A 19,825-nucleotide genomic window follows, 5' to 3' on the forward strand; every position below is an offset into this window, starting at 1 on the left:
CCCACCACGGCTCCAGTATGGTGGTCTTGGCAGTATCATTAAGAGAAATCACCCAAACCAAGTTGTCTGAGACTTGCTCTCTAAACTCTAGCTCCTAGTTTGAGAAACAGAGGTCTAAGCTTATTTCATTCAAGCATATCTTGTATCTCTTAACCTGGTCAGCATTAAATCAGATTTGTTGGGGGAGAAGAGCAACTTGGCACCAAAGGAAAGCTCTCTGACCTACTCCTTGACTGAGGCAGAAATCCATTCTCTGTGTAGTGTTTATTCAGGGGAGATAGCTCCGATGGGGCCTCAGATTGGCTCAGGAACTCCGGCTTTGCTTGGGATTGCAGCTGAAGACTAAACCATATAAGGACCTCAAGCCACCTTCCAAAGTCTCCCAGGGGGTGGTGGTGGCTTGTCTGAGGTGTAGGACCCAGAGCCCCCCTCGTGGCCAGTCCAGCGCTCTAACCACTAGACCACACAGTCAGCGTTCAGCATGCACTCAGCAAACCTCAAGCTCCAGGCCTGAAGAAATAGATTTTCCAGAAACAGAGCTCTCTTTGTGAACAATTCAGCAAAAATTCTCTTTCCAGCTGTGACTTGGGATTCGTGTTGCAAATGCTGGTGTTAATTAAAAACATCCACCTTCTACAGTTTCAACAACAAGAGAGGAGTTCCACGCAGGATGTGTTCCCAAGCACTCGTCCCCAAAGCACTTACAAATATGATTTTATTTATGGCATGGGCTGCTGGGAGTTCTGACAGATTATCATCATTCTCAGTTTTCAGTCCCAATGAAAGAGTTGGGGCCATGGAAGTGAATGTGATGGGTCCAAATTTGCACAGAGCAAAATTAGTTTCAGAAAGAAGAAACCAGAACACTGTTCATGTCCAAAGCACCAACTAAGATGTTCAACTTTTTTTGTTTTTTTACTTATTAAAAAAGGGGAGGGGCAGAGAGAGGGAGACAGGGAATCCCAAGCAGGCCTTGCACTGTTAGTGCCGAGCCCGATGTGTGGCTTGAACTCACGAACTGTGAGATCGTGACCTGAGTTGAAATCAAGAGTCGGATGCTTAACCGACTGAGCCACCTGGGTGCCCCATCTTTCTGTGTTAATATCAGGAACTTTATCCAGTTGAAATCAAATGTTTATGTGTTGGGTCATTTAAAACTTGTTTCACGTGGCTCTTAGTTCCTTCAGACATGAGCGAAATGCGTTGTGAAAGGCCACGGACATCCAGCTGGGATGACACCATATTATAGTCAATAATCGGGGCCTTACTTTATACTTCCCTGTATTCTCTCATTGTAAGTTTATTAGGAAATCTTTAGCTGAACTGGTCCTGAGATAGTGAGATCAGTGAGACTGAACTGCATTGATTTCTTCCTGTGCTTGTCTCTGGTTGGTGAGTCTGTCCCGCTTTCACACATGCACCAGACAGGAAAGAATCGAGCCAAACCCACATTGTTATGAATGAATTTCTTTGTTTTTAATCTCACACAGTTTAAAATACAATATGAAATCAGGCTACAGTATATAAAAAACTCTCCAGCAAAATGATGTGCCAGCATCAGCTACTAAAATAAACAAACAAAAAAACTCCCCCGTAAGAAATTTTTTTTGCATTTTTTTAAAAAAAAAAACACATAGACACTTACATCGCTACATCTCTAAGCTACCTCAGTTCTGATTTTTAAAAAGCACCTGCTTTTCCTTTTTTCATCTTGCTTTTAAATTTTCAGCTTTTAAAAAATATAAATTATATGAAAATACAAGTTGGAAAATAGTCAAACACAATATAACATCTTTTTCACCCCTATACTTCTCAGCTTAAAAAAAAAAGTATTCTTAAAAAAAGTTCAATAACTGAGGCAGTATTCCTGATAGAGATAATTTCATTTTAATATATATACTTTATATATGTATATGTATACATATATTTATGGTTCCTTGAAATTTCTTTGGAATGTAGATATGAGTTCAACACATTTATATAGACCCCAACAGAAAGCAGCATGCACAGCATGACTAGAACAGAGAAGGTATAATTTTCACCACGAAGATTAGGCAGGTTAATGCTTTAAAACCCAGAGTGTTCGTCTCCAAAGTGAGGAAAAGCATATCTGATCTTTGAATGCTACCTCCGATCCCCAAAGCCACAAAACCAGGGCTCTGTGTAGGGAAGTCCCTCCCCTGCATGGAGAAGGAAACAAAAGTGACCCTGAACCCTACAGCCAAAACCAACATGGGTTATGGCATCTCCAGGAAAATAAGGGTTTCACCAGCTAAACCAGATTTGCCCATCCTTCCTCTGAAGTTAATGTGTTTTTAAAAAGCATAAATGCAACAATTCTGCTACATTTCCAGTGTATAAACCACCCACCACTCTTCCTGGGATGGTCTCTGGCCTCTGGACAGAAGGAGAAAAAGCATCTGGCCAGATCGACAAAGCTGTCTTAACTAGCACACTATCTACAAATACTGAAAACGGCTGACCTCGAGAGAAAGGCATCTTAGCAAACAAGCGGGCTGAGGAGCATTAAGGAGGCACTTTCTTATCTCTTATCTGCTATGGAATGATTGCAGGACTTAGACACACTCACACAAGGGGAGTTTTCAGCACAAATTTAACAGGAAAGGTTGATGCACGGAGAAAGTGATGTTATGCTTGGTTGCGAACAGCAAGCAATGACCGATGTCCCGCCTTGGTTCTACTCTTGCCCCTTCATTACTGAAATGTGGAAAGACTTAACTGAAAAACTCAGGTATTATCTCAGCTGTAGTTTTGCATGTCTGCAAGCACACACACACACACACACACACACACACACACACCTTTGCCAGTGCCCAAGAAAGATCACATGATCTAAGAGAAAACAATGTAGTCCGACAGTTCCGCCTAATACTCCCTGAGCAGCTCCTAAAATATTTCGAGAGCTTCATTAAGGCACCTGCATCCGGAAGAAGATCAAAATACACAGCTGGGCCAATTCTGCTTTTGCTTTCCAAGTGGATGCTCTGATTTATCAGTATGAGGAAACTCATGAATCACAGAGCTAAGTTCCTGATCATTCAGGGTCTGTAAGAGGACCTGGGAGTAAACGATCCACGTTCTCGAAGATAAGCCAGCAGGTAGTTAGTACTTCCAGTTTCTCAGCCAGATCCCAAGAAGGGCTAGCCCCTGAGAAACCCACCTAAAATGTTTCTTCGCCTTGCCCACTGGTCCGCGAGAGCTAACTCTCTGTCATGATCCTTTTAAATCAGGTATCTATGGGACGCCTGGGTGGCTCAGTCGGCTAAGCATCCGACTCCGGCTCAGGTCATGATCTTGCCGCTGGTGAGTTCGAGCCTCACGTTGGGCTCTGTGCTGACAGCTCAGAGCCTGGAGCCTCTACAGATTCTGTGTGTGTGTGTGTGTGTGTGTGTGTGTGTGTGTGTGTGTCTCCCCCTCTCTCTGCCCCTCCCCCGCTTGCACTCTGTATCTCTCTCAAAAATAAATAAACACTTAAAAAATTTTTAAATCAGGCATCTATGGTGGGGGGCCGGGGTTCAACTGTATTAGGCACTTTTCCTCACTGGTTAGATGCTGGTTTCCCGCCCCCCTAAAAAATCCACACATTTTTCAGACCACCCTTCACCACTGCCCCAGGTGATTAAGTTTCTTGTTAAACTTTGGAGGAGCTAAAAACTATAGTTTTTAGTATAGCATATTCGAATCTCACAGACCACCTTATTTTTCCAAGCTCCTTTTCTTATGTTACCTCTGCCTTCAAGTCGTTTCTCTCTTCTGCAATTATTACCCTTCACTTAACCCTGATCCAAGCACAGGGCTCTCCTAGTGTCTGCACTGTTCACTCTGCATGCACAGCCTCACCTGACGTCTGACTCAACTAGCTCAAACTCTTCAAAGGAAAGCCTTGTACTTCTCTCAAAGACGGCCAAGCCACATTTTTACTCCTATGCAACCCTAGTCTCCACTGTTCCCCAAACTCAGTACGTCTAAATGGCTTTGTCCGACACTCTTCAACTCACGTCACGTCTGCCATTCCTCTTTCACTCACCAATTGGAAAGCTGTACATTTCTCTCTACTGAGTCATGGGGGGGTGGGTAAGCAGTAAGTATGGGATGCCGGGAAAATCAGACATAAAGGAGGAAGTGTAGGGTTTGCAATGACATGCATTCAGGACTTACTTCTTAAGACCTGAGGGGTAATGCCCGTGCACACAGCTTTTCTTCCAAGTTCTGTATGTTACAGGTATAGAACCCATTAAGAACCAAGTCAGTCCTCCTCCTTCGATATCCATTCTATGACTTCAACAGTGCTCCTACATTTACTGGGGTCCAAAACCAGGGCGGCAAAATACATTCAGTTCAAAGACTTAATGCTTCTTAACTCAACGTTAAGCCCCAAACCCCGAGAATCCGCTAATGACAAGTAAGTAGAGGGGTGTGATCAGTTTTTAAAATACAGATGAAATTCACATGCACAGGTCCCTTGTACCCAAATCAGCATTGTTTTTTTTTTTTTCCTTCATATAGAAGTCACATGAATTTGGGATCCCCGATCTGAGTGACAGCACTTTGCGTTTCCAGTGGGGTCTATATAAACAGTTTCCTTTCACTGTGACAGAATCCTCAGTCGGCAAATAAAAACAAACTCGCATGAAACCGCAATACTGAGACCACCTTAGAGCTTAAGACGATTTTTTAAGAAAAAAAATACTGGCACAAAATTTAATAAAATAAAATTTTAACACAAAAACAGTTTTGGCCCCTCCCCACTGAAGTCTATCTTTGTTTTGAAAGTAGAGTAAAAGGTAAATAGTCCTTGGTTTTTAGTGCATCCCCCAAACAAAATGTTTTATCCCACCTCCCTCTTTTTTGCCCTCCCAGACCTAAAAACAAAAGCAAATAAATTGTCTCTCATGGGTCTCATGACTCCTGACGTGTCAACTTCTTTTGCTAATAGGTCCACCACTCGAGACGCATTGTTTTCACGGATGAGTTTTAAAAGTAATGGGACACATTAGTCTCCTCCCTTAAGCCAGATTCTTCAAGCTTCTTAAGAAGACCCTTCTCTCTGTCCTGAAAATTTGCTCAAGAATTTCTTGTCCCCCCCCCACCCCTCAAGTCCTGGCCGTCCTTTTCCAACTGCGCACAATTGATTATAGCTGCAGCCCACTTAGCGCCCACCCCTGAATGTAAAAAAAATGAGTTCTGGAAAATTAAAAATAGAATAACAATTAAAAATTAAGAGTCCGACCGACGTGGTTGTTCTTCGAAATGTCTCAGCAGAGGTGCCCCGACCCCTTTGGTGTCCGTCACTCGTCGGCATCGGGCTTGACGTCCAGCATGGCATGGAGTTCCTCGGGCGTGTACCCGAGGAGGCTTTGCAAATCACACACAAAGCGGTACACATAGCGTTTACCCGCTGTCTTGTGGATGATGTTTTTGTCATAATAGTAGCGGAGGCCGCGGCTCAGTTTCTCATAATTCATCTTAGGTTTGTTTTTCCTTTTTCCCCATCTCCTGGCCACCTGAAATTAAAGGACGAGAAAGGGGTGAACACCTACAGGATATTCCAAAGAGACGTGTTTATATGCCTCCATATGTACTCATGGGGACCCATGACGTTCGAGTAGGACCGATGGAGATTCCCGCGCACCGAAGATCTTTTTTTCTGACCCGTCTCTTCTAAATTCCCACTTTCAAGAGCTGGGCAACAATGGTGATCAAGGTGATTCTTTAAATTAATGAAAATCAACCGACCCTGTATCTCTATGTGATAGAGGTACCTGATACTGAAAGGAAGAAAAGACAAACAACACTAGAGACTCTCCTTTCCTTATGTTACTGGCAGAGTATCCTTGCTTTGAAAGCGTGAAATTTAACGTGAGCGACTGGAGCAGAACTAAGCTGCCTTTCATCCAGAGGACACCTGCTTTTCATCCACAGGAAGCTTTTTTCCTGTACTGGGGCACCATTATCTACGGGGGCACCATGTCTCATGTCTGCCGGGACAGAGCTATCGTCTCTCTTCTTCAGCATCTTTGATTCTCTCTTGAAGTGGGCCCAGAGCAAGCACTCAATATGCATTGTCGAATAAAATAATGAATGGAATGAATGAACTGTAGTAATCCTCGAACACCTCTTGAATTGTCCGACCCCTTCCAGATTCACAGAGCCACAGGGCCAGAACACATGCTAAGACATATTTATGAAGGGTCTGCTATGTGCCAGGCACCCCCTGTGCATCGTATCTGTGAGTCCTGGAAAGCAAGTGGGCATTGTGGGTATTTTCTCTATTTTCCAAATGATACCACTAAGGCTCAGGCAGGCTACGTAACTGGCCTGACCGAGGTCACGAAGTACCCGGGGGCAGAGGTGGGACTGGAATCCTAGGACAGGTCATGCAGGCCCACATAACCACTTTCCAGAGTTCACCTTCCTCCCCCTCAACAGGAGTCCTCACAAGTCGATTCCTTCATACCTCATCTGGATCAGAAAGCTTGAATTCCCAGCCATCTCCGGTCCAGCTGATAAAAGACTGACAGGATTTATCAGTGAGTAATTCCAGAAGAAACTGCCACAGCTGGATTGGTCCACTGCCTGGAAACACAAGGCATTGTGAATCATTACACCAGATGCTCAGCACTGCCAGCAATGAATCCCGTTTTACGTGTCCCTCTTGCCTCCTCTCCAGTCCATCCAGCCTAGAGAGAATGGAGGCAACATGTAGCACAAGTGTTGGAGGAGGTGCTAAGAGTTCAAATGGATTGAAAGGTGAAAAACTTTCTATCAAAAACAAACAAACAAACAAACACAAAAAACCACACATAGTATACCATGGTCTTATCAATCTCATCTTGATTGGCTTAAAGGTCAGTCCATTTTTGTTGCTACACAAACTCTAGAAAGAAAATACTGGATCCATCCTCTGAGATATCCTCAGGCAGCACAGTCTTTTCTGCCTTCAAGAACCAAGTCATTATTTTTGCCTTAATTCGTAATAAGGATGTTAACTAAGGAATATCTTTGCCAGTTCTAATCTGAAGTCAGAGCTCATAAACGCTTCTCTGTATCTGAGAGCTCTTGGCCCCTGATTTGTAAGTGACAAGGATTGCTACCCTGGGGCCATCTAACAAGGACACAGAAGTTAGATATTCTTTAGTCATAAGGTCATAATATTCTCCACCACCATCCTGTTCCTCCAGGCCACTGGCAGGCACCCAAACTAAGAAACGAGAACATCATTACTTTGTAAGTGATTAACCTGCCACCCACGAAATCCTCACAGGTGAGGTGAGGACTGTCTCAGAAATTCCTCATGGGTTCACTATACTCTAACTTAATTTTTTTTTAATGTTTATTTATTTTTGAAGGGGAGAGAGAGAGAGAGAGAGAGAGAGAGAGAGAGAGAGAGAGAGACAGCATGAGCGGGGGAGGGGCAGACCAGGAGGGAGACACAAAATTCGAAGGCGGCTCCAGGCTCCGAGCTGTCAGCACAGAGCCTGACACAGGGCTCGAACTCATGAGCTGTGAGATCATGACCTGAGCTGAAGTCGGACGCTTAACCGACTGAGCTACCCAGGTGCCCCATGGTATACTCTAACTTAAACACACACACACACACACACACACACACACACACCCCTCTTATCTTAGCCATCAACACTGCCAAGATCTTAGTTCTATCAAAAGTCAAGGCATACTCTGATACTCAATTTATCTTACGCTAAAGGACTTCTGCTAATAGATTTCCTTTTAAGATCACTTTCTATTCAGATATGACAATGCTGCCAGTGATTCCTATCTAATTTATGGGTGTAGCCAGAGAAACAGATATGGGTTCAATTGTCTCTGCTGCTTGTTATATGTCTACACTCACAACACCATCTTAGAAGCCATCTGGCAGAGCAGGGCTGGGAAAGACCCAGTCTGTGCAGATGAAGGAAGCCAGGGACACTCTAACTCATACAGAAAAACTTGACTTTCTAAGGCCCTCATCCTTAATCTGAGCTTCAGATTCATCTGATCCAAAGTAAAGTGAGATTCAATAGAAAACAAGCTTTAGGTTCTCTCTGTCAAAAAAGGCAATGCTCTTTATGATCTAGAAGGGTGATCTCTTGTTATGCCTTATACTTCCACAAGGTATGTTCACACGCATCATTTTGCTTACTCCTAAACTCCGTCCCCCCGGCTCTCTCTATAGGCGAGGCACAACAGGTCTTACTATTTCCATCCTATTAAGGCAGAGAAAGAAAAATGCTCAAGAAAGCGATGTGACTTTGCTCCAGGGCACAGTGAGAAAATGGTGGTGTGGGGTCTAACGCCCTGGCCTGCAGACTCACTCCAAGTACCAAGGCGACAGCGACTGGCATGGACTCTTATTAAGCAACCAAAGAAAGGGCCACCCCCCCCACCCCAGTAACGGCCTGCGGGGGGGCGAGTCTCGGTCTCCTCAGCACAGCCCAGGCTAAATATGGAAGATGGAACAGCTCTGCCTTATCCTTCCAAGAATGCACCTGGAGCTCTTTAAAACCATCCTGCAAGTAACACCTTATGCCGGTTCTAGAATACAATGACTCAGTGGGCCCTACAAAATAACCGGATGTTCAAAGAAACAGCCCAGAGTGTGACACTGGTAAAGCCTTAGCCTCTCCTGTTTCCCTGTGCTGTTAAAACACCATTTCGGATGCAACTCAGACACATTTCCAACTTTCTTGGGAGGGGAGTTCAAGTTACCGGCTACCGCTGCCTGCCTGGGCTCACGGGCTGCTGAGATGTGACATTATACGAGGAATCCGTTGAGAAGCCATCCTGGTGGACAGGCATTAAGTGAACAAACCTCTGTTAAGAAATGCTATGGAATTTCTGGCAGTGAAGAACTTCAGAATCCTTGCAAAAGAACAGATTTCTGGAAGAGGCGCAGAATGGCTCCATACCCAACAGGACACCGCTGTCTTCCTCTTGTTTTGAAGAGAGACATAACAAAGGAAAAGTCAACTACTCCAAAGCTAGGCAAATGAGCCCTGGAGTCTGCAGCCCTCTCCTGGGCCAGACCCACACAATGCGGACACAAGACAGAGACAGGAGTTGCTTCGAGACCCTGGACAGAAAAAACTACAAGCGAGAGCTGTTAAGCTGTTGCACACCTACTATGCACGATACTACGTTTGCTGCTTTATGCTGATCTCATTTATTCCTTACAATCACTCCAGGGAGTAGATACTATTACCAAATTTGCTTTTACCATTTTTACGACAGGGAAAACTGCTACACTGTGCGGCTTGTGTCCACTGGCCTTGTCCAAGGCCATTCAGAAGTAAAATGGCCGTGAGTGGAACCCAGGCAGTCCGGCACTCCAAACCCCTTTGCCTCGGCACTGCTTTGCCATTAGACAAAAACAACCCAGAGCCTGGCATCTAATCAGCCTGGCTGGTTGAGGTGACCACATGATAACATAGCTTTTAAAAATATATATATATATATATATGTCTTCCTCACCTCTCACGGCAGACACAAGACACTGGACGGCCAGTGGTTCTCCAGACGATCTGACCATTGGTGACCTTGGTGTTCACCTCCACAGGTGGTATTTCCAGCCCAGTGAGTCAGTCCCCCTCCCGGTAACTATTAGGCTAATGTTACTTCGCTATCCCTCCCTCCCTCGGTTGCCTCCAAACCTCTTTCACACTGCTCATCTTAACATCCCTTTGGGGAGTGAAGGGCCAGTCACACCAAGCTGAGGAAGGGAAAGGAAGGACATACCAGGTTACTTCTACCCAGGCAAGTCCTAGTCATTGGCAGGGAGACGCTAGCCTGTTCCAGGTCCCAGAGAACATACCACAGTCCCTTGCCCTTGAGATGGGGCAGCCAGAAAGTGCAAAGGGGGAGTTTAAGTCATGTCGGTGGAACCAGCTCAGAGGCAGGGACGTCAGACAGAATTATTATTGCTGTTTTTCCTGGCAGGGCCATTTCCCGAATTGAAATGTCAGAGGCGCGGGTTCTATATGCCTGCTCCAGCTCTTTCTCTGTGTGCATTTGACCCCCGTCTGCATATAACGGCCGGGTTGGGTGGTGGGCAGGGTATATTCTTATCCACGGGTCTCCTCTTTTGCTCATTGTGAATTTTCCTCTGTTCACAAGGAATACAAAACTGACACATTTAGGAACGCGGAGCCCAGGTCGTAGGGGAGGGGCTCTCAAACTTCTCTTCTGTCTTTACACTAAAGGGAAGAAGGGAGCGTAAAGAGGTAAACCAGATGTCTAACAACAGCACAGACACTCGAATGAGGAGAAATGTCTCTGGGGGACGTCACAGCAAGGAAGTCAAGACAGGGTGATGTCAGCTCAAGCCTCCTTCCCCCGACTCTGGGAGAAAGATCGAATAAGCCCACCCAGCACTGATAGGCACACACAGCCTTCTCGCCGTGGCTTTCCTGGAGTGGCTGTGTCCCCCTTCGGAAGGCTCGCGCGTGGTACGAAACGAAAGGAATCCAGGAGACCCCACCCACCCACCCCCTCGCAAGGTTCCTCCTGTTTGCTGATTCCCAAAGTGCCCTTTGGTTGCAGGGAGCCATAAAGAGGAAGGACGTGGAATTATTCATCCGGCTAGAAACGCTGGTCAGGGCAAGCATTCTGGTCCCTGGGGGGGTTCGTTCCCTGGCCAGAACCAGCGGCCAGACTTAACACGGGAGCTTGCTTCCACAACCACGTGTCACCTTCATTTCAGATCTGGGCAGGCACAGCAGGGCCACCTGAGGGAAGCACACCGCCGGGAGGCAGCTCTAGGGCTGGAATGCATGGTGGCCCCCTGCCAAGAGCATCCACATCTAGGCCCTGGGGAACTGCTGCGGCCCCACAATGGTTGAAATGCTGCAAGGAGGCCAGCGCTCCCAGAGACACATCTCCCACAGGACATTTCTGTATTGCTTAGCGTAGCTCTGCCCCATCTTGCACCTCCTCTCACCCCGGGCCCAGCCCCATCCACCCACCCAACTCGAAGGTGCTCCCAGTGACCTCTGTCCCAGGGAGCAGAGGATGGTGCTAAGAATAGTACCAGTCATGGGAAGGGGGAGTTCACAGACTCAATGTGACTCACAATGGTGTCCCTGTCTGGGGCCCCCAAGGCAGTCAACGGCGTCCTTCACCATGCTGCCCTGGGGTGTCACACATCAGGAATCCGGTGGCATCACTGGGAAACTATGCTTCTCAAGTAGAGACTCTCAGCCACAACAACAGAGGGGTCCCTGTTAGAAGGGAGGCTCTCGGCAAAGAAGTGCAGGAGGGAGGGCCCCACATACGCTCTCGCTGGGCCTGCACACCCCCCAGCTCCCTCGCTGGCTGCAGCAGGGGGATTTCCTCAGTTCCTCACACTGCTTTGTTCTTCTCAGCTTCTGGGCCAGAGGAAGGTACAACAGTGACAGTCCTGATGTGAAGAATGTGATACGATCTTCGAAGCAGAGGTATCAGGTGGGGACCCTCAAGGCTTACTTCAAATCCAAGGCGCCAATCTACAATTTTTTGAGGTACAGCTTCGAGTAAATTCCTACTCATTCTGGTGATGTGTTAAGTCCCTTCTCCTTGTCTAGGAACTGGAAGGCCTGCCACGTATCTTGATGAGGGCTGGTTGTTAAAAATCCCCTTCTATTTTTGTTGTTGTTGTTGTTGTTCCCTTACTCTGAGTCTAAGAAGTGAGCAACTGCAATTTTTTTAAATGTTTGTTTTTGAGAAAGAGAGAGACGTAGCGTGAGCGGGGGAGGGGCAGCGCGAGGGGGGAGACACAGAATCCCAAGCAGGTTGCAGGCTCCGAGCCTGACATCACAGAGCCCGACGCGGGGCTCGAACTCACAAACCTCGAGATCACGACCTGAGCCGAAGTCAGACACTTCACCGACCGAACCACCCAGGCGCCCCAAGAAGTGAGCGACTTAGATATACGGCAGTGGGCTAGGACCAAATTTCAGTAAGATTCTCCTGGTAACAATGCCTTCCATTTGCCGATCTGTCAGTCGATTTCTTCGCATTTTCTAGCTTTGGGGGCTATCTGCCCAACGGACTCACTGCTAGCGAACAGGGCCCAGGATTGGACTTGAGTTTTTCCTTTTCATTGCCACCGCAAGGTCTCACCCTGTCATCTGCGCCCCAGCACGAGGCTGACATATCGGAGCTGATTTCCATGCAGAAGTCAACACAGAGCAGTCGCTCTGTCTGGTAGCCGTCCATTATGGTGTATTTATACCAAGGCCATCAGCTCCAAGCCCATCTCTCTCATCACTAGAATATATGCTCTGAGGACACACACTGTGTTGCTTCACTGCTGCAATCCCAAGCCTAGATGGTGCCTCACCGGCAAATACCGACAATCAAAAAGCTACCTGCTGCCGAATGACCCCAGTTGTTGGCTCGCTGTGCGCACGGACTACCCCTCGTTGATCCTTATTTTCTCGATGGCAGGTATGGCTTCTCAGTAAACATTTACTGACTTGTACTGCTCAAACAATCGTCCTCTGAAGAAAGGGGTAAGGATCCTAAAAACCACCCCACCTGCTTCTCTCTATTAAACCAGATCTGGGACTAATCAACATGAGTGACTCCCGGGCTGTTTCATCAACATGTTCCCCAAAATAAAAACGACCACACCGCCTGCCCTTTGGGGATTGATTTGCTACTTTGAGAAGTTAATCTCTTCAGCTTGACTCTAAAAGTCAAATCAAATACCTCAGTGTGGGCAGGACACCACATTTATTTTAACCTATGAAACTCTCATGGTTGGTCACCCTTGCAAAAGGGCAGACTCTGCCCTAAGAACACACATCTGGCAGGTGGTCCTAAAACAGAGGAACGGGCCTGATGGGCCCCTCCCTTCCACCCAGGTGTCTCTACCCACAGCCAAACGATGATGGCAAAAACAGAACCCTCAAATCCAGAAATGACCCATCTGTTCACAAGTCTTATCTTCCTCTCCTACTACTGCAAAGGTGCCCACCTCTGGCAGCAGACGGGGTGACCCCAGAGCCTAAGCATCACACCCCTTCCTGTCAACCCCCTTCTAAGCTCTCGTTCACGAAAGATTCCAAAATGTCTCTATTTCCACGAAGTCCTTACGAAATGAAGTTGAGGAATGACCAGGAAACATCCTGACAGTTTCTTGCTCCCTGGACCCAATGCCACCTGAGGCAGCTGACATCTTCTGCCTGAGGATGAGTAACTGCTGGGCAGTTTGACAATCAAAGCACCGGGAAGATTTTTAAAAGAAAAGGAAGGGCAGAGATTGCTTGATATTTTGGCTTGGCTTTCTGTCCAAAAAAGGTATCTTTTCCCCTTTTTTTTTTCTGAGTTACGCCCATCTCTTGCCCCCCAACCCCAACCTGATCGCATCTCACCTCCAACATGATCTAGATAGGGTACGTTCTATAACTCGCCAACAATGCCTTGGTTTAATGAATCACATGTTCTATCAGTGAGTTCCCGTATCAGTGCCTAGAAACTCAAGGACAGCAGTTGGGGGATATAAATTCTAATAATTCAATGCACAACCACAAAGAACACTCTCTGACAGGGGCTGGAAAAACACACTCCACGAACATAACGCACAATAACTCCGTGAACTTTATTGCTGAAAGAGCCAGTACCTAACAATGGAAGCAAGTTAGAAAACCGCTCTCAAATCAATTAAAACCAGCCTTTGATGTCAAGTCCATGTCTCTGGCACGTGAGACCAAAAGAAAGGAGAATTTCAAAAAATTAAAAACAGACAAACGTGTCAGGCGGTGGCGAACCGAGAGAGGAGAGCAGAGAGCATCCTACGAAATTAAAAAATACATAACATATGCCCATGGGATGCCCCAAGTGGAGTTCAAGCATTCGGCACTTCCCTGATTCACTGCACGATCTTATGCAACTAACTGAACCTCTCTGGGCTTTAGTTTTCCCATCTCTAAAATGGAAACAGCTATCCCTGCTCCTCCCTACTTTATAAAGACATAAATTAAGTTCCTGTTATTAAGAAATATAGAAATATAAATACACACACACATATTATGTATGTACATAAAGAGGTGACCACAATACTGAACAGTTTGGGAACAACATAAAACACAGCAGTGGAATTAAACAGAAGAACAACACAGCAAAAAATATATATATTTTTATAGTTTATTTTTTTATTTTGTGAGAGAGCACATGCTCACATGAGCAGGGAAGGGGCAGAGAGAGACAGAGAGAGAATCTGAAGCAATCCCAAGAGAATCCCAAGTGGGGACTCGAACCCACAAACAGTGAGATCATGACCTGAGCCAATACCAAGAGTCTGACGCTTAGCTGACTAAGCTACCCTGGGTTCCCCTAGAACATATATTTTTAAAAACAGACTTTTCAGAGAAAGACAAGCAAAAAAGATGAAATTAATAAAACACACACACACACACACACACACACACACACAGCAAAGCACAAGATAAAACTCAACTATTCTTCCGAGAATTAAACCGGCCTTTTACATGGCAAGCTTGGAAAAGGAGGAAGCGGCAGGCTGAAAGGAAGGTTCAAGTATATAAATGCGTGATTTTTAAAAGATACTGCACATGAGAACAACCCGTGAAGATTTGCTAAAGTTAGGGATTACTCTGTGAAGTTCTTGCTCTGATTCAAAGTAGGTGCACACAGACAAGAGCAGATGCATACTGCTTTGCAAGTGAAAGTATCACACACATTTATGGTTTGGGGAAATCTTGGCCACAGACAGACTTAGATCCTCTTTCCCCCAGTGTGCTTTTTTTCCCTAATCATTTATGCTCCTCACAAAGCACGCTCTGCCTACTTATTTTGTAGGGCTGACCTAGGAATTCAGCAGCATTGCCCACAGATGTCGGTGGGTCGGACCCGGAGGCGGATCTCATGAGCATGACCTGAAGGTAGAGCAGAAAGTCCTGTCCAGCTCATCCGTGTGCAAGACAGACCGGGGGGCAAGCCGAGGTAGCTGGCCACAGGTCTGCCGGGCCGCCCCACCTGGAACAGACGTCGGCGAGGCTCCCAGGCGAGTCTGTCTCGGTCCTGAGAACGAGACAGTCACACGCTTTAGGGTGTAGAGGAAAGACCCTTGTTTTTGCTTGGGCTCCTCACACCTGCATGTGCTCAAGTACACCTGCGTGGGGGTGGAAGGAGAAAGGAGACGGGTCTTCTCTTAAAGGGGCCGCCTATATTCAAATACAGCCACTCCTGCCACCAGACCCAAGGGCCCTGACCATACTCGACCCACCGCTCACACACAGACTCGGACACAGAGAGGGGGAAGCTCGAGTCAGGAAGTGGGTTATTCAGAGCTTTTCCTCCTGATGTCTTCTAGGTAACGGACTCTTACGAAGTCCCCAGAAACAGGCTGGGTTTGGATTTGAGGGTACGGGGTGAGAATCTTGTTAGAAACCCAAGAGACGCTTTGTGGGACCAATGCAAATGTCAAAAGAAAATGCCTCCCGAATGATGTATCTGGGCAACAGGAAGAAAGAAAGGTGTGCTCACTGATGAGGATTAGAACACAGAATTGGAGGAGTCGGGCGCCTGTGCTTCTCAGGGGGCGGAGGGCAATCTCTGGAACTTATTCTCTCCTAGCAGCAAAGCCCCCCCTGCGTGTCCAGGATGCGACGAAATGACCAGCTAAGTCTGTTAGAATTCTCGGGGAGGTGAGCTAGACCCCAAGGGACCATCGAAGCACCGAATTTTTCAATTCTATCCAGCAATCAACCACCGAACGCCCCTCAGATGTAAGGTGTGGTAGCCAGACCGGGTTGGGTAGCAAACAGAACGTGAACAACAGTGAGGAGGTAGACAAAGGAACGCATTTTGTTCCACCATCGTGTGATGGGCTGTGTCCTACCTACGCCTTGTCTTTAAAGAAGAAAGGACCGAGAGCCTCGCCTTGAGGGGCCCTGCCCGAGAAACTGCACCCACCTCGGCTCTGAATGTCAACCACCTCCACAGAGCTGCACCCTGCGAGCACCTCTCCAGCGAGGAGCGCCCTGGCCTCCCGTCAACGTTTCACATTCACTCACTCGGGACCACTTTCACTCTTGTGATTCTCAGGGAGAGGTGAGTCACACAGAAGACAATGCCATTTTGGCTTTGTTGAGGGCAACAACAGGCACAGAGCTCTGAAGCCTATCGTGGGCCACCAAGAGCACCGGGACCCTGGCCTTGAGTCCTGCCGCGCTGGCCTACCCGACAACCCGTGTTCGTCGGGGGGGGCTGATGTGGCCGGTCAGCAGACCTGCAGCGGCCGTGACGAGGTGCTACTCACACCTCCGACTGCAGGCAGCAGGACTGACGGGATCCACCATGTCCCCGCTGAGGCCACACTATCTGGGGCCGCTCCCCAGAGGCATGAGGTTCATTCCTGGGGGACACAGAGCTGCTCCGCTGGGCGACTCTGGCATGAGGAGTCCCCAGGAGTCCGACCAGACTTTTCTTGGCACTGAGCCGCTCATGGAGGCTCTTCCCCACCCAAATCCGCCCTCCCTCTCTCCTTTTACAGGTGTCAGACCTGCAGCCTGGTCTAAAAGCTCCCCGGCCTTCCTGTGCTGTCCCCCACTTTGTCCTTCATGGACCTCCCTCACACACCAAGACATTTCTTGCAAGTCTAATCCCGTCTTGACACCTACGTCTTAGCAGACCCAGAATGACACTAACCCGGCCACTAAGAGTGGATCTTTTCCTACTAATCGCCCGACACCGTGAAAAACTTTGAAAGGCATCTTCTTTGTGGTTTTCTAGGCGACGTTGGGCTAGACCTCTTTCCCCCTCTGAACCTCGATTCCCTCATTCGTACAGTGAGACTCACAGAACCTACCTGGTGCGGTGATTGGTGACAGTTCAAAAAAGGTAATGTCCATGAAAGAGGCGAGTGCACAGTAGGAGCTTAGCACAGGTGGTTTGAGCTGAATGGCCAGAATGACCTAATCTGATATTAAGTATCTTTCGTGCCCTAAGTCACTGCCACCAATTACTGGAATTCTCTAAATAAAATACATTAATCTCTGGCCTCAAGGAATACAGAATTATACCGGAAAGACAAAAGTTGCAGGATGATATGGAACAGTGGTAACCTGCTATGTACCTAGCAAGGCTTCTGGACGCTTTCCCCAAACGATTCCTTCCATCCTCACAACCGTCCTATGAGACCATAACTATTACTGCTATCATTTCGCAGATGAGAAAACTGAGGTACAGGGACGTCTGCTTGCCTGAGGTCACACACGGTCAGTGGCAAAGCTGGCACACACGCAGGCCGACCGGCGGCCGAGTCCAGCTCTTGACGTCTCCATGAAACATAACCAGGGCTTAAACAGCCTAGGAAGGCCTCCCTCTTGGGCGTTTTGCCTGGACTGAAATGGGAAGGCATTCCCAAGTGACAGACCTACCAACCTGGGGGTGTCACATGGAAGTCGCCTTAGGGAGAAACGGAAGGGGTACAGCTGCTCTTGAACTGAGTCTCTATACCAAGGAACCACTCACTGCTCATGCTCCAGAGCAGTGAAGGCCATCCAAGGAAAAGAGAAAGATGCCAAGGGACGAAAGCAGGAATATTTGGGACGCCTGGCAGGGCCTTTCCCAACAGAAGCTGCGGGGAGTTTCCAAGGCCTGTTGGTTGAAGGCAACGAGGACCTGTGTGGATGCCTCAGCAGCGTGCTGGCTGACTTCTGCTCAGTGGAAACATTTTACTTCAAAGACCAAAAAGGTGGAGCCTCAAACTGGAGACAGAGCAGGAATTCCAGAACAGTCACCACCCAATTCCATCATTTGTAGTTAGCTTTTGTTAAAGAAACAGGGACCCACAAAATCGGAGACTTCGGGACTCCTCCAAAACGGGCAGGGGGGGCCGTCCCCAAAACAGAGGGGTCAACTTGCAAGTCGCCTGCCATCCAAAATCCGGGTACCCGCTCGGCCTTGGGTAGCTGGGGACGGCACCAGGGACTGGGGCACACCGTGTGAAGGGTAAATGGGCAAAGACAGCTTGCAAGGTATTACTGCAACTGAATCAAGACGAGGAGGTGGCTCAGTCAGCTGTGGCCTTCATCAACAACTGGAGGAAACAGGGAGCCTCCCTTTCCACGTTTTTTTTTTAAAGACATTTAGAAAAAAAGAAAATTAATAATGAAGCCGAATCCCGCTCCCCTGTGATCCTTTTCTACTCGTGTCAGATGATTACGAAGAACTACCACAAAGTGAATCAGGGGGCAGAAGCAGGAAAAGGGCCCTGCAGACCAGAGAAAGGGACCTCTCTCATCCAGTTCAAATTTCCCAAGGAGTTTCCCTCCCCCATGACCCACGGTGTTTCCCCGTCAGTCTCCTAACTGAGCGGCATGTTAACCCATTACTCCAGGGAGATCCCTCCCCCCAAACCATTCCACGCACCCCTCCCCCAACCCAGGACCCACCGCGAAACACAGCACAGAGAATCAGAATCCTGCCCGGCTTCTGAGATGCTGGCTGGCAGCAATGCCCCGCTTTAGGCCAAGGGGGGTGTCTGCCTGGCTTCCTGCAACCTGCTCATCACAGGGCCTCTGAACCAGAAAGGGGAGACACTCTCTGTTGCTGCCTTTCTCATTTCTGAGCTCGCTTCCTCCTGCCCATTCAGGTGCTACCCAAGGATGCTCTACACTGAGACTGTGGTTGGCCGCCTGCAAGCCTGCGGGCCAGCTCCACCTTTGCCTGCCCCCAGAACCTCAGGGCACCTGGAGAAGGCAGTCACTGCCCAAAATGGGGACCAGAGTTCTATATTCAAGTCCACAAGTTGTTTCTTCTCACCTACAGCCCATGCACACACTCTTACACTGATGGCCTTCACCCAGAGACTATATTCCAGAGCGTGGCTTCGGTAGTTATCCCTCCCCTGACCCCCAAATTAAAAAGCTCTATGCTGTTCCTAATAACATACCCGTCTGGATTCAGAATTGTAGAAATCTCCCGCACAAAGTCCCGCCACACTAGGAATTTGCTTTGGTGACCCCTCTCCCCTTTCCTTATCGGTAACTTGGGCTTATACCAAAGGTCTCCTAGGTTGCTATTTGTACCTGAGTACCTTGAGATTGTTTTGCAATCCCATTTTCCTTCAGAAAACTCCGATTTCAGGTAACACTGCCAAATCTCGGGTTTCATTCTGAATTGAAGGGCTTTGAAGCACTTCCTTTTGCAGTGAAGTTGTTTATTTTCAAAAACACGTTTTAGCAGTAGCTTTGGGTTACTGAACCCTAAAACTTAACTGTGAGCCAGAACTCCAAGGTTCTGGGCTTGGCCTAGGGACTTTCTTACTGTATGACTCTAGACTGGCTCCAGGGCCATCTATGACATAGCAAGAAGTCTTTCAGTCCAGAAGCAGTTCGAGAGGGTTCCAGGGGAATGCACTGCATGGGGCTTCGTTTTCTACAAGACTAGTACTCCTGTTTTTGGTGATGTCTCATGCAAAAGTATTTGAAAGTTGAACTCCCGACAGTCCCACATTTAGCCATAAGGAAAATGAGGGACCGTATTTTCACCAATCTGCAGAGCACTCCATCATTTCGTTACAGTTAATGAAACGAAAGTTAATGAACGGCTTTGGGCTCAGCCTTTTTCAGCCTTCAGGATGAAAAAGAGACCTGAACCACTTCATTCACAATTGCAACTCTGGGTGGGGACATACCCAGGCACTGGACAACAACAGCATTGCCACCAGGCTTGCTCAAGAAGCACGAGTGATAGGAAGGGTGCCTTATCTGGCATAAAGTCTGGCCATCCGGAATGAAGTTCGATCAAAGGTGACCTACAGGCCAACGACTCTAGACTGAAGCCAAAGGCTAGC

The 19,825-nt window shown here is 47.7% G+C and overlaps 1 protein-coding gene across 4 annotated transcripts in view; it reads right to left on the reverse strand.

The window, feature by feature from the left end:
- Window positions 1–4,691: 4,691 nt before the first annotated feature.
- The window catches only part of ETS1 (ETS proto-oncogene 1, transcription factor), a 64,483-nt gene continuing 49,349 nt past the window's right edge, over window positions 4,692–19,825 (reverse strand). For all 4 annotated transcript variants that reach the window (XM_047072284.1, XM_047072282.1, XM_047072285.1 and 1 more), the window contains 2 exons: window positions 6,479–6,597; window positions 4,692–5,525 (listed from right to left, as the gene is read on the reverse strand). In XM_047072284.1, the coding sequence (XP_046928240.1) occupies window positions 5,310–5,525; window positions 6,479–6,597 (335 nt within the window). In that variant the 3' untranslated portion in view covers window positions 4,692–5,309. The remainder of the gene's footprint in view (window positions 5,526–6,478; window positions 6,598–19,825) is intronic.

The sequence above is a fragment of the Lynx rufus genome, unplaced genomic scaffold, assembly GCF_022079265.1.
Source record: "Lynx rufus isolate CCGP_SWC_20201006 ecotype Redwood Valley unplaced genomic scaffold, mLynRuf1.p SCAF_9, whole genome shotgun sequence".
NCBI lineage: Eukaryota > Metazoa > Chordata > Mammalia > Carnivora > Felidae > Lynx > Lynx rufus.